The 14,914-nt window shown below is 43.9% G+C and overlaps 1 protein-coding gene across 1 annotated transcript in view; it reads left to right on the forward strand.

Annotated features, from left to right (window-relative positions):
• The window catches only part of LOC310880589 (rho GTPase-activating protein 20-like), a 39,002-nt gene extending 25,948 nt beyond the window's left edge, over nt 1–13,054 (forward strand). Inside the window, exons 7-15 of the mRNA XM_083796674.1 lie at nt 515–592; nt 1,722–1,788; nt 4,257–4,445; nt 4,902–5,077; nt 5,441–5,602; nt 6,799–6,908; nt 7,826–8,015; nt 8,629–8,746; nt 9,316–13,054. Of these exons, the coding sequence (XP_083652800.1) occupies nt 515–592; nt 1,722–1,788; nt 4,257–4,445; nt 4,902–5,077; nt 5,441–5,602; nt 6,799–6,908; nt 7,826–8,015; nt 8,629–8,746; nt 9,316–11,042 (2,817 nt within the window). The 3' untranslated portion in view covers nt 11,043–13,054. The remainder of the gene's footprint in view (nt 1–514; nt 593–1,721; nt 1,789–4,256; nt 4,446–4,901; nt 5,078–5,440; nt 5,603–6,798; nt 6,909–7,825; nt 8,016–8,628; nt 8,747–9,315) is intronic.
• The last annotated feature ends 1,860 nt before the right edge of the window (nt 13,055–14,914 follow it).

The following is a 14,914-nucleotide window of genomic DNA, read 5'->3' on the forward strand; positions in this document are numbered from 1 at the left end:
AGTCTCCTGAACTATTTTACTAGAATATGTCCTGGTCTCTTCATATTTATAGCACTCATTTCTAGGCTTCACACCAAGCTTGGTGGGTCACCTTTACCTTTTAGCAAGTCGTCTCTCAGAGAGGGACCCCAGGCCCTCTTGATTTATTAGCTTTATCCCATGTTCACCCTTTGAACTAACAATGGCACTATTGTCAGTCAAATACCAATGTGATCAAATACAGTATCTGAACACCACCCAGTTCCTTTGTTTTCTACAGGATGAAGCCTTTGTATGCTAATAAACCAATGATGGAAGTAGCTGACAATAGTTTTCACAATGTATAACCCTCACCTATAACAGTGATTCCATTGTAGTTCAAATTAACACAACTGTTCTAAACATCAACATTTAGTAAAGACAGACAATAGACAGATGAGTGATATTTTTTTGCCAGATTTTCAAGCTACAAGAAACTGCAACCAATCTTCATGCCTTCTTAATGGCTTCCTACATTTCCTCTTTTCCTTTCTAGACCACTGCAGTCAATGTGTCCAATGTGGAAACTGCAGAGAGTGTGATGAGGAAGACGCTTCTACAGATTGGACTTCCTGTAAGTGACTGTTGCATAGATTTGCCAGATCTTAGCTAGGGGCAACATCTAGGTTTTGGGACAGTGCAGATACGGAGAAGTCTACATTTGCTGTAGTTAACCATCAAGACATTGATACTCTCTGGACTAGAAGGTGAAGAAATCAGTTTGTGTGGATGCAAAAATTTAGAAAGACACACATGCTTATGTTCCTACATTAAATTCAAACTTTGTAAGGTGATCCAGCATTAGGCTTGAGTCTAGCTTATCAAAAAATTATTAATATAGCCATGAAATAGTGAACAAATCAGTGATGTTATCAGATGAGTCTTTCCGATTGCAATGGTCCAGCAATTACAGTGTTTGGTAGCTTTTACAGTGTCCAGTAATATAATACCAAGGAAAGGTGTGGAACACAATGCTGAAATAGTCCTGGGAAGTCTCATTCTCTTTCTGTAAAAAGGAAATCACTTCTATTGTGTCATATGCTTATGTGTAATTCTGTGGAAAGGTGTCTGGGCATACTCCATAGCATTGCAGTCTTAAGAGAGACATTAATATTTCTCGTCTTTCTTCAGCTTGCAGAACGTGTGATGCCAATACATCATACAAGTACGGCAGTGCTGTGGCATGCTAGGGGGTGGGGAAGTAGGGAATAGCTGGGACAGCAAGAACCCAAATAGGCCAATCTGTAATCTGACCTGGAAGCAACACCTAAATGCATTGGACTGTTGAGGCTGAAAATGGTACTGCACTCTGCGTTCTCCATATACAGTGTGGGACACCAGCATTCCTGAAAAAGCATGTCGACTTGGCTGGTAGTGCTTCTCTGGTTGTGTCAAGGGATTTCTTCACTCAGAGCCTACTGGGTGGGTGGTCAGGAAACCATTATGTGGTTTTACAACCTCATGCTGCTCAGTCTATTCTTCTTCTGAACCTTTTCCCTTCCACTCTCTATCAGACAGAGTGACCCAGAGCACCCATCCCTCCCATCCCTGTGTCCTGCAGTTAGCTATACATGTCTGCTGCTTCTGGGCCTGTTCAGCCATTATCTCTGTCTGTTGTTTTCTGAGTAGAATGCAACCCCTTGGACCCTCATCCTGGTCCGCTTCACCTGATATTTTTCTCTTTTCTGTTCTTCAACCACCAGGGCAGGACGAATGACCATCATCTCTGGGTGATCTCAGGAAAAGATGAGCCTGCTTACCCTCTCATTGGTAAGAGCTCTCCCATTTTCTCTTAATTCTAGCACCACAGAAGTAAGTGAAAAATGACACTGGTTTATGTAGCAGAGAAATATCTCAAACAGTGCATTCTTCACATAAAAAGGCAATTGTAGGGGGACCGTATCAAGCTGATGTAGAATGTCACTTGGCTCTTATGGTGTCAGGATACACATTTAATGAAGGTATGTTGACATCTTTGAATATCTTCACACTTACGTCCCTTTTTCAAGCAAATCTGTGCATTTCTGGATCTGAAATCATGACACTTCTCAGTAGACAAACCAAATTTACAGGAGATTTTTAAGCTGGATGAAGAATCTCTTTCCTTTCAGTGCTTGTGATGCAAGGGGCTGTAGGTAGGACATAGAAGAAAGCTTGCTCCTATCCCTCCGGCTGCTGGTATGAGCTTTCAGGTCTATTTGCTTGGTGACTGGTCATTCTGTCCAGCACTTCTTGGAAGGCTTCTGCTCCTTACAGACAGTGCCTGTGGTCTGGGGCAGCCTCTGTCTGCCTTCACTACCTGTGATAGAGATATCCACTGATGTCCATCCAAACATCATCAGGAGCATCTCCGGACACCTTCTCAGCATTTTGTATTGAGGCCCTATGAGAAGTAAAACAAGTCATTGCAGTTAGGCCACTCAGCAGAAGCATGGTAGGTCCAGGGGAAAGCAGTTGAGCAGCTTTCTCCTGGACGTAACAGAAGAATGCAGAATTTTTAGGTGGATCCACTGGTGACTTGTATGCTTTTTATGAAGAAGATAAGATGTTTATCTAACTTTTGTGGTACTTATTTATCTTTCATTGCATTGCAGTTCACAAATAATGAAACTGTTTTATATGGAAGATCTTTATATGGAAGATCAAAGCCAATTTGTTTCATAAGGCTCCTTATAGTTGTCCTCTGAATCTCCACTTTAACCCAATACTGATCTGATCTCACACAAAGACATGGGACACCCAAGGCAATGCCCTTTGCAGGCTGTTTATTTGAAAAGTTTCCGTTTTAACATTTTGTGTTTTGTTTATAGCAACTCCCAAAGCTTGAGGGAAAGGAGGTGTATATTTAGAGGGTTTTGAAGACAGTCACAGTGGAGGAGAGTGATGGAAATCTGTAGCAGATGATACCAGAAAACAATAAATATTTTAAAATAAAACTCTGAATTTTGATTATTCAGTACTCAGCATCGATCACTGAAGCTGGAGTTTTCCAATAATTGTAATAATAATAATAACAATAATAATAATTTCCATTTGTGAACTGTTGGCAAAAACAAGACACCAAAGTGTAAGGTTAAATGCAAAATTAAAATAAGGCAGAATATTTAATTTGGCAAAGAATGCAAAACATGTCTCTGTTTTTCCTGTTGTAATACATAATAAATTCTATTATTATGTTTGTATTCAATGATATAACCATATTTAGGTATCGGCCATTAAGATAAATTAAGAATCAATCCCAATTTGAACTTTTCCTGAAATTCAGAACACTTTAGTTAATTTTCCTGGGAAAGGTGGTGGTGTTTTAGGATCATTTTCTTTAAATACCTTCTTGAGAGTTTGCAGTTCTGTCAGGGACCGAAAGAGCAGGAGGGTCCTGTTCTCTTGTCCTTACTGCTAGGTGAGAGCAAGGTAGTACTGACAGTACTCATAGACAGCCCGAACTTGCACTAAGCAGCTCACTATTTAGATCTAACCAGAGAGGGAAGCAAAGATATACTGTGATTTACCCAACATGTAAACCAAAGCTGTTGGATGCATTTAAACTGCTTCTTGTTTCTCTGATGGATGTGTCAGTGGTTCAGCCATTGCTCACAGTGTTGTCCTAGAGCATACTGCTTAGTTACACCAAACAAGTAATCTCTGCATTAATGCTGCATTATATTTTCAGAGATAACTCAATAAATATATCCCCAGGCTGTCCAAAGAAGTTTATGCCTGTTAGTTTATTCAGGAGATCTTGCTCTGAAGACCACATAGTCATATTAAAACTATTATTCTGGTGTTCATTAGACTGCATGTTAGTTTATTTGTGGGTGCTTAAAGATGTTTTCCAACTCCTCATGCCACATGCTTATTTTTTGTATCTGTCCAGTACATACTAGACTGTCATAGGGAGCTGACTGCAGCACAGAGCAATGCGTACAGTATTTTGTTAGTGTAATGGGGTTCATAAGTCTATTACTGAGGACTTGAACCATAATGTTCTGAAGAGCTGCTAATGAAGAGTGACTGGCCAGGTTTAACTTGATGAACTTATTTGTAAAGCAATGATCATACATGCACAGAGGCACCCTAGCCTCTTTAGTCCTCAGGTGGAGGTTTTGAGCAACATTGCTTAAAGGCCCGGCTGCAATGAGAGCCATTGGATGTGGCTGCTTCCTCTTGCCCAGGTTTAGATCTGTTTTCACGTAAGTCTGCATCTTTACTTGCTCTTTACACACCTCTTTGTTCCACAGGGCACGAGCATCCTTTCAGCATCGCGTTGTACTCTCTCCGAGATTCTGTTGACCAGCAACAAGGAACCAACAATAACACCCTGCTGGCTGATGGGTCAGAAACCTCCTTCCTTGAGCAGCTTCCAAAAGAAAAACAATGTCAGTTTGTCCTGAAACCCAGGCTCCAAGTTCCATTGCAGCTGAAGAGAGGTAGGAGCTGCAGAAGTGCCTCACAACCAGACAGATTTTTCTGTTTCAGTGGCGGTACCAAATTCTTCCAAGCATTGTACATGTATCCCAGAGTCACTCCCATACCTTACTGCATGCATAGAGGATGGGATTGCAGAGGGGCTAAATTTGTTGGTGCAAATGTTCAGAATTAGCTTTCAGTTCCTGAGTAGCTTTCAACTGCATTCAAACATTGCATAGATGGTAAGGTTCCCTAAAGAACAGTGAATGAATAAGAGTTTTGATGATGGTTGAGAGATGAACAAGTGTTTTCACTGCGGTGGTTTCTACCTGACTATCACCCTTAAAGGTGTATTTATTATCGATGAGATGGTAGAAAGTTCTTGCTTTGCCGGGAACTCTTGACTCCCCTGCAGGTCAGTCACTGGCCAGTAGGAAGGACGATCACATGTATAATGAAGGTCTGTTTCCTTTTAGAGTCACTGCAGAAACACACCAAGAGGAAGAAGTCCTTGATTGACTGGGCCCTGCGCCGTAGCACCAGCACACCCACAGACAGCCCTCCTTCACAGTCGCCTACCACCCCACGGAAGCTCTTTGGCCTGTCTCTATCCTCTGTCTGTCCTGATGGGATCCTTCCCAAGCCAATCATGGTAAAGAGCAGCCTAGGCTGTTCATTCTGACATAAATGTGATGCGTTCGGTCAAGAATTTAAAGAAGACAACCAGCATTTGCCTGTGGTGTCAGTGGACTACATACATCTACATCGTCTAAATCTCATTCACTGCAAGAGTCCACTGGACTCTTGCTTGCCACAGGATAGGAGCACCCATGTGAACTGTACGTGCAACTAAGGTGACAGGCTCTTGTCCCTGTTTAAGTCATGACAAACCTCTCCTGCGTCTATCCTCTTCCCAGTGCTGACTAGGTCTTACACTAATTGTATGTGAGGGATAACATACACAAACAACAGGATAAAGTATTAGGTTCTTATGTATAACTGAGCTTTCTCTTAGGATATGCTGCTCCTGCTGTACCATGAAGGTCCCTCCACTAGGGGCATTTTCAGACGCTCTGCCAATGCCAAGACTTGCAAGGAATTGAAAGAGAAGCTGAACTCTGGAGATGATGTCCAGGTGGACGGAGAGTCAGTCTTTGTGGCTGCAGCTGTCATCACGGTATGTTGGGCCAAGTAACTCACCTGTCTGAGCTAATCATGCCTTCCTTCTTTTAGTAAGAAAGCAACGTGAGTCTTTATGGGGAGGGATGATTCAAAGCAGGGCAGGGCAGGGGGGTTGCACAAACCATTTCTAGCGAGGCACATTCTCAGCTGACAGCTTTGTCCTCTATGTGCACAAAGGTATCTGTCTGACCCAGTGGTGGTTGCTTTAACGTGCAGGTATGTGCAGTGGCCCTCAGGACAGTGTTTAATTTTGCACCTCCCTTGTACAAAACAGCCTTCACCAGCAGTTCTAGTAACATCTACCTCCAAAATAACCATGGCTTCTACGCAGGAATTATTTCACGGTGTCAAATACCATGACAGTGCCTGAACTCAGCAATTCAGATGCTGGACGCAGCAGTCCATGAAGCCTTGTGGTGACAGCAGTGTAATTGTTTTTTTGTCCTTTTTGGACACGTGGAAGAGCGTGGAGGGAGATGTGGGAGGACTAGTGCCATTTGACTGCAGCCACTCTGTATTCCCCACAGAGAGGCCGTGCAAAGGAGATGGCTTGTACAATCTAGGCTCTGAGCCTTCACCCTCTAATCAGACAGCAAGCAAGAGGAAAACTGCTGCCAAGTCCAAGCAGAGGCATTGTAGTTAATGGGGGATAAAGCTTGTACTAAGACAACAACTTTTGATAAGAAAAAGCCTATCTTTTGCATTGTCAATTAAATGTGGTCAGAACAATTCAGACAATTCAGTGCCAGAAACATTCTTACCTCTTGTTCCAGTTGGCCTAATATAAAAAGCCGTTGACTGGGAGGATATTCAGGCATTTTACAATGCAAAATGTATGTTAAGTTGTTACAAAGTCCTCTCATAAAAACGGCAATCCTTATTGATTAAAAATATTTCAGACAGACTATGCATAGCCTTAGATACCAGTCCTTGGCCTACTGTAGCAGAGATCAACCCTGTTCTGGAAGAGGGGCAGGCATGAGCATGTTCTTCTGCCATAAACTATAAACACAGTTCTGCAGTGCTGCAAATGAAGAGCTTGGTGGAAGTGGGGAGGGAAGGAGAAATGTATTTGTGTCGCATCTCATTTTATCTTCTTAATATGAATAAACACTAACTATATGCATCATGAAACCAAAACAAGGAATTCAAAACTGACCAGACTGCTCTGCATATATATATTTAATTCAGGATTTTCTCCGAAATATACCTGACAGTGTTCTATCCTCAGACATGCACGGACTGTGGATGGAAGCTGTGGATACAGAAAATCGGGCACATAAAATTGAAGCTATCAAAAGGTTTGTAAAAACCTTTGTAAAAGCTTTGTAAAAGCTTCTTTTGGTGGGAGAAGGGGAAATGTAGGGCCCTAATCATAGACTTCATCTTCTGGGAGACTTCTGTTGCTGCTCCAGGCCACAGTAGAGCTGTTGCTGGTTGCCAGTGTCACTGGTCAAAACCTTTCACTGGTCTTTTGTTAACATTTCTGACACAGAAAAAGAAAATTCTTTTCTGATGACCAATTCAAATTACCAGAACCAGCAAACTGAAAAACCACAGTAGTTCAGTCACCGGAAGTACATCAAATATTAGTGGAATTAGATCTTTAACAATGGTAACTTTTTTTCTATGAGCACAAAATAAAGATAATCATATTGGCAGTTAGAAGATATAGCCCTACCAGGATGGTGACTGGAACCTTGAAGACAGCTCTACTGCCTTGAAACTGCTGCCGCAAGCAAGAAAAGTGTATTAGGAGCAAGCGGGCTAAGCAGTATATTGAATCTCTTCTTGTTAGTGGCTTTTGAACCTTGCTGTTTGACCTGGATCTCCTTCTTGCATTGTCTCTATAGCATAGGACACAGGCAATGGCATTGTCTCATGCGCTTCTGGCATGGAGCTGTATGCAACTCCTTTGGGTGGTCTTTATTTTGTTAAGACACTGTGGACTTCTACCCACAAGTTCTGGGTGTAAGTCCCTTGGTCTGCCCCTAAGGCTTTGTGAACAGAATGGTTGGGCAATATGAATGTAAAACTGTGGCTCTCACATACTTTGAAGAGGGAAGTGTCTTACTTTAGTATCAGATGAGAATGTCTCAGACTGGTTACAAAAGAGCAGAAGGGGACAAAAGCTTTGGGAAGCAACCTCCAATATTTGAAGACCAGATTTTTACAGTCTGTTACATTTGCTGTTTTTCTGTTATCACTCCCTTAACAGCCTAGTCAATCAGCTCCCAGACGCCAACCTCATCTTACTCAGACACCTCTTTGGAGTTCTTCATCAGATTGAGCAGAATTCTGGTGTGAATCAGATGAATGCCTTTAACCTGGCTCTTTGTATAGCACCCAATATGCTGTGGCTACCTAGTCCCACTGGGCCTGAGGAGGAGAGCAGGTCTACAAAGAAGGTAATTTTTCATAGGTTTGGCCTCATGATTGTCTTTCCATTTTACCACTTTCTATGGGCACTGTATTTTGTAGACTAAATGGAGGCATAGTTATCAGGGATATTGTAAGCTGAGTGGCATCTGAGCGTCATCCTTTCCCCTGTGCAGTCATGCCCAAGCTAGTGGGTCAGTTTAGCTACTCAGGTTATGTAGGATGGAAAGGGAAGCCATGGTTGCTTTACCAGATAAAGTACTTTCTGGACAAGCATGTTCAAGAAAGATGGGGCAGCTGAAGTTAGACACTGCCAGTTCAGCTGGTCTCACAGAGACAAAGTGAGCAATAAACATGATAGAGTATCAGAGGGGAGGAATGCTTGCTTGTGTTTTGTGAGGTGTTACCAATAGTAAGGAAAATCATAGAATGTTCTGTATCTGGCTCACTTCACCAACGCACACAGTTCATATTCCTGCCCCAGGTGTAGTTAATAAATAAGTATTGCTGCATCCTTAACAGCTTTTTGAGCAAAAGATTCTGTAGGAAATTGCATCTTTGTCAAAGAAAAAAGAACTTTTGGGGACTTATTTGATTTGCTATATATTCATGAAACTGACTGTAAATTCATGTCTTTGCCAGGTAGCTATGTTAGTGCAGTTTCTGATTGAAAACTCAGCAGAGATTTTTGGAGGTGACATTGCTTCCTTGTTTCAAAGATCAGATAAAAAGAAGTCCAGAAACTCTGAGGAATCTCTGGGTAAGTTTGTGGTACTGTATCTTCAAGAAAAGGTTAAAATCTTTTAATAGATAAACTCTTCATGCAGAAGAGTTTGTTTCTCCTTCACTGCCAAAGAAAAGCACTGAAAAACAACAGGTTTGGATTTTCCCTTGCCCTGTAAGACATAGGCAAAAAGCAAGGGGAAAACAGAGGGCTGAGGTGTGACACCTCAAACGTGTCCCTGAACGATTGTCTTTCTCTGTGGCTGCTGTTCAACCTATTCCAGCCATTCCAGATTAAAGCACTATCACAGGAATTTAGTGTAGCCTTAGCAATGCCATGGTCCAGCAATCTTCCAGATTAGTTCTGTAGAGCTAAACCAAAAGGTTGAATGGAAAAAAGATCCAGTTGTTAACAATCCTGGGTTGTCAACCCAGAATTTTTGGTATTGTTCCCAGTACTGTTCTAGTCCCTGGGAAAATAATAGATCATCTTTGCTTTCCTGTCAGCAAAATGCAGATGATAATATTTTCCCCTGCCTTGATTGTAAGGTGCTGTATGGAGTTGGGAGACATAGGCAGCAGATTAATTTGTGTTCTCTGCCCTAGGCATAGGCTTGGCTCAGAATGATGATTCCTCCGATGAGCTGGAATTTTCTGCTTGTGACCCAGAAAGACCAAAGCATTGCCTGGTACCTGAAACAGATGCCATTTTTGAACAATCCAGCAGCTTGTTACTCGATGAGGAGCAAGAAGACTGGGACTTGTTCAGTGAGATCACAGCCTGCTACCAAAGCAAAGCCCAGAATAACACCAGTGCGGATAGCTATGACCTCCTAGAAGAGGAGGGCTCCTTCTGCTCCATTGGCTCAATACGCTCACTCAGCCCAGCCAGGGACCGGTGCTCGTCAGAGCCCAGTGTCTGCCTTAGCTCCCAGCTTCCTGCTCAGAGCCATGAGCCTGTGGCTCGCCAGTCTAGCTGTGATGCGACCATCATGCACAGCCATACAGACTACATCCACAGGCTCAAGCAACTACAGGTGGAGAGCCAGAAGTTGATTGACGAAGGCCTAAGCCCTGGGGGTAATAAGGTCAGGCAGAATTTGTGGCAGTCACCTCAGACCAGCTCTAGGGTGAAGAAATCCAGCCTGTCCAACAGGTCCAGCTTCTCTAGTCTGTCCTCCACCACCACGTCCCCATCTGCCTCCTCACTTAGCTCCTTAGACAGTGCTTTCTCCTACTGCTCAGAGTCATCAGCTGTTAGTCCTACAGATGTCTCCTCCCTGCCATTCATGTTTGGCACGTCTGCCAGACTTCATGCCGTGTCTCCCAAGATTGCCAAGAGGTCCCCAAAAGAGTGGCACAAGTCTTTCACCTCTCCTATGCCCTTACATCTGTGTGAACTGGACAGTTTCCATGAGTATGAACCCAAGGCTGTAGACAGCAGCCATTTCGGGGGGGAGAGGAAAAGTTCTGCATCTGTCAGCAGAGCTGCAGAGGGAAGCCCACTTACCAACACTGACTGGGAAAAGGAGGAGAGACAGCTGAGTTGTGCAGGGGGCTCTGGTCCAGTGCTCAGAAGCCAGGATTGTGCCAAAGAGCTAGAACAAAATCCCGAGCCCTCAACTGGCACCCCAACCAGTGAGAAATTCCCACCGATCAGCCAACAGCAGTACAGGGAGAAGGCGGTGAAGCACATTGAAATCAAAAGCATTGATGACTGCCCTCCAAGTCAGGAAAGCCTGAAGCGCACCAAGATAACTTTTTACATGGCCCCAAATAAAGAAAGCTGTCGGGGGTTTCCAGTGGAAGAGGAAGAGGAGTGTTCCAAGGCAAACACCAGCAGCAGCGACTCACCCAGTAGCAGCAATGAGCAAAGCCTGTCTAAGAGCTTGCAGACTGTGAGAGTCCATATCCCCCAGACAGTTTTCTATGGGCAGAATACCCCCCTTGTCCTCCAGTCCACCTCCAGGCGACACCACCATGAACCAACAAGCCTGTCCTTAGAGGCAGAGCACAAAGAGAGTCCCCGAAGTGCCTCCACTCCCAGTGAGCTGGAGAGCAAGCCAGTGGAAGTGGTGCAGGCACCAGCCCAGAGTAAGGGCTTCAACACATTCAGCCACACCATCCGTATCATCCTCCCTGCCTCCATTCGAAACACTGTCAGGGAATATTTCAAACACGATGAAACCAAGACCTGTCCCATGGCTGAGGCAGAAGCAGTGGAAAATGAACTTCTTCGGAGCAGGATGGAGTGGCTCAGGAGCCAGCCACTGGCAGAGGTGACCACGGAGGAGTGTGATGCAGTTGCATTTGCAGAAGAGATGTTTGTCTAGAGAGAAGGCTGTGGGAGAACTGAATATTTTTTGTGTATATGCAGCAGAAAATATTCTGTAAGATATGATCAAGGTGTGAAGAATCTAGTGGGCTGCACTGGCAATAAGTGTAAAGTTACTCTAATGTGTATGTAATATAATGTTGGGGTTTACAGTTCATTTTGATTGGGCTGGGGGGGAGGGCATCTTGTTTTTCCTTTACATGCTTTTTATACTTCAGAGACTTCACCGACTAGGTGTCAAGTGGTCTGAATGCCACCAGACTCCATCCCTGAATTAGCTGATGTACAGAGTCTGATCCATGTCTTTTTAAAGCAGGAAAGGGAAACTCTGCTTTGTTTTCTCCAGTCACCAATGTGTGTGGATGACTGGAGAATCAGGACAGCAAATACTCCATCAGCATTAGTTTAAAGAATTTAAGCTTGCACAAAATTCTCTACTATTTGCTGTTCATTGTTACATGAACAGTTAGTGCTGTTCATTCATCCAAAAGAAGACCCTTCACCCCTATCCCACAAAACACTGCTTCCTCTCTCTGCTCATCTTCCTTTTGTCCCCCCGCGGTAACAATTTGCGTTCATTATTGCTTGAGGCAGAAACACCAGATGGAGCCTAAAGCCCAGCTTTCACTGACAAGGCACGTATAATGTTTAACCCCAAGATGTTTTTGTTTTTGTTTTTTTCCAAGTTTATATTGATTGTCCCTTGTCATACCTCCTCCAAAGCTAGCATTTGACAGAGCCACAGTTACTATAAAGGGCACTAGTTCTGTCACTTCAGAAGGGCTATGAATATTTGTCTTCTATGGTATTCTCTGGGAGCAGATGGTCATTTCAGTCTCAGTAAAAGGTGACATTTTTCTGTGAATGATGGTGACATTTCAGACAGCCCTTTCCAGAGGCAGTATGAATGGGAATCCTAATCAAATCCCTAGTCATTCTGAGGAGGACTCAAGCAGTATTTGGCTTCAGCATGAAGTTAAGGAGCTGTGGAAGTAGTCAGGAATGTTGTTAAGTGGATGCTGCAGCAAAGTCCCACCTAGCCAGAAAGCTGACAGACACTGTATAGGCTGACTGTCCAGGCTTTGACAGCATTGATGCTGTGTTAGAGTAGTAATGAGATCCCACTCATCAAAGTGCATAGCCCAGTGCAGTCCAGCAGAATTAAATATGGAAAAGTGACAGGCAGGGATGTGTTAAGAAGCCTGTTGTACCACTAAAGCAATGCAGCCAGTAAACTCCTGGAGCATCCCCATGATTCTACTCAAGACAATGCTCAGAATGGCTTTTGCTGTGATGCGACTTAGAGGATTTTGATGCTGCTAGCTGCACTCTAAAAAGAAGCTAAGAGCACCACATTAGCTTGACTGGCATTAAGAAAATGATGGGAAAAGTCTCAAAGGTTAAAATGTTCAGAATGTTTCATTTGAAAGTTACGTGAGAGTTTTCTACAGTGGTTTCTCTCAGAGAGAGACAGCGCTTTTACTCAGTTACTAGTGAATGGGTGAAGGACAAGAGAAATACATGAATCTTAGTGATCAAATGGCTATCCTTGTGCAGTAAGTGCCCCGTGCAGGTTGCCAAGTGTATGCCATAGCCATGCCTGGGATTGCTTGGCATCAGCTGTGGTTCAGCCCTTGCACAGAGGGGAAATCACCTTTGTAAAATGATCCAGTAAGTATCTTCCAGATGTCAGTGACAGTCAGTGCCTGTGAGCTGGCCCAGCACTCGAAGTTCACACACCATTCCTGTAGGGATGGAGGGAGCCCCAAGTCCACTTTACAAGGTGTATAGAAAATGATTTGTCATGTTCAGAGTGTTTAACTCTCAGATGTGGCATTCTCTGTCCCAGCTCACGTTGGTGGCCCTTATATGATGAATGGTATATATAATTGTAGTACAAACCACCTGCCATCATTTTCCGCACACACGAACACTACAGAGGCATTCAGTTTTTTTTCCAGAGCTACGGTTGTAACTATTTCAATAAAAAGAGACACAGTTTGCTTGTGATGTGGCAATTGCCTTTTGTTCCCTCTTTGCTCCTACTTTCCCTCTCTTCTGTGCTTGGGTGGGCGTGCTCGCAACCATGCCATGAACCAAACCATGCCATGATACACGCACGTGCGTCCCACTCGAGCTGTGAGACTGGGTCTTGCTCACAAGGAACCCAGCATCAAGGAGAATGCAGGGGATAACATTACTGCTGTTTTAACAAAGTAGCCCACAGAAGACTGTGGTTAAAGTACATGTTGGTCTTTTTCAGGGAGGTTTAAATGGATGTGAATACTTCCAGGTCAGGGGGGGCACATTGAGCCTGACACTGACTACAGCACAGTGTCTGCAGCACTCTGCCCTGATAGGCCAAGCAAGTCCAGCTCATTTACCTTGAGGAGACAATGAGTCATGCACTTTAGCCTCTTTTCATTTCTGTTTGGCATGTATAATTTGTTCCCTTATCCCTCAGGCTGACCGAAACTGATGGAAGTGCCCATGGGCAACTACAGTTGTTTATTTTAACTGTCTTAATTCCATTTGTGATATCCCAATAGAGTCAGGAAAGTCAGGTCTCCAGAGACAAATTCAGAAAGGATTCTACCCTCATCCTTTGCAGATAGCCCCTTTGTGCAGCATACTCACTGCTACCCTGTGGCAACTTTGAGGGTTAGACTTGCAGAAGGGAAGCACAGGCTATTTTTGCTACCTGCATTTCAAAGCAGCCTGCCCTAGAAACCTTTTCTTTGAAGGGCAACAATGCTCTGAAGAGGAATGTGACAGCCACTCAGACCTTTTCAGCCACTAGTTAGTGCCTCACTTGCCCTCCCAACAGCACATGGCTTCAATGCCTCTGTGCAGGGAAGTGACGTCTTAGACTGTGGTCCAGCTTCAGGCTTACAAACAGGAGGTGACTGACGAGAGGGACTGCAAAGCCACAAATCATCTCTGCTTTGCTAAGGGAGAGTGGCAGAATCAGGGAGACAAAGTGGTACCGAAACCGGTGGTTTCACTGCTTTCATTTAACCTCTTTTACAACTTATGTTAAGTCACAAGCAAGTGTGCAGCACCAGAAAAATCCTCCCATTGTATACCCTTGTCTTAGTCTCCCGGCATAAAATTTTGTACAGATTTTTGCACAATGAATGGACCAGAGAGGAAACCAAAGTTTGTACCTGGGGATATACAGGTTGTCACTCTTCACCTGTGAGCCCCACACTGACACTGGACCACGCTTAGTGGGGCAGAACTCATGTCAACGTTACTTCTGCCCTAGGGAAAGGTATGGAGGTAGCAGCTGAAATCAAACCATGGATAACTGCTCTGAGCCTTCCAAGACAGAGCTAGTCATGACTCAGTGTAAGAGATTGAGGAAGGAAGAATAGAAATAAGACGAAGTCAAGGAAATTCAGGTTCAAGTCACGTCCTCTTCCCTTCTGCTTGCTGTTTCACGAGCTGCTGATGTAGGGAGAGCTCCACCTGGTGTCTGGTTGAAGCCCTAAACCGTCGTCATCCCTCGGCCCCTGTCGTTCAGATGCAATCTGACACTGTGAGACACGTTGCACAGTGTTGGCATTTGATGCTAGAGACTAAAAAGCTGTGGGAGGGGAGAAGATTATGTTCTCGTTTTGCTGAACTTTTCCAGGTGGATCCTGCCTTGCAAACCAAAAGCTCAAACCTGGAGCGTAAGGAGGGAAAGCTCCAGCAGAAGGCAGAGTTACAAGGCCATCCCAAACAAAATAATTTAATATACTTGCAGAGATCCTGGCCTTTAAAAGATGTTTTCTACTCTGCACCAGGATGCTTAAAGTTGCCATATATTTTCACCCAGTTACTTCAGCAGAGCACTTAAGCAAACACTTAACTTAAAACACGTAC

Source organism: Anser anser (assembly GCF_964211835.1).
Source record: "Anser anser genome assembly, chromosome: 13".
NCBI classification, from domain to species: domain Eukaryota; kingdom Metazoa; phylum Chordata; class Aves; order Anseriformes; family Anatidae; genus Anser; species Anser anser.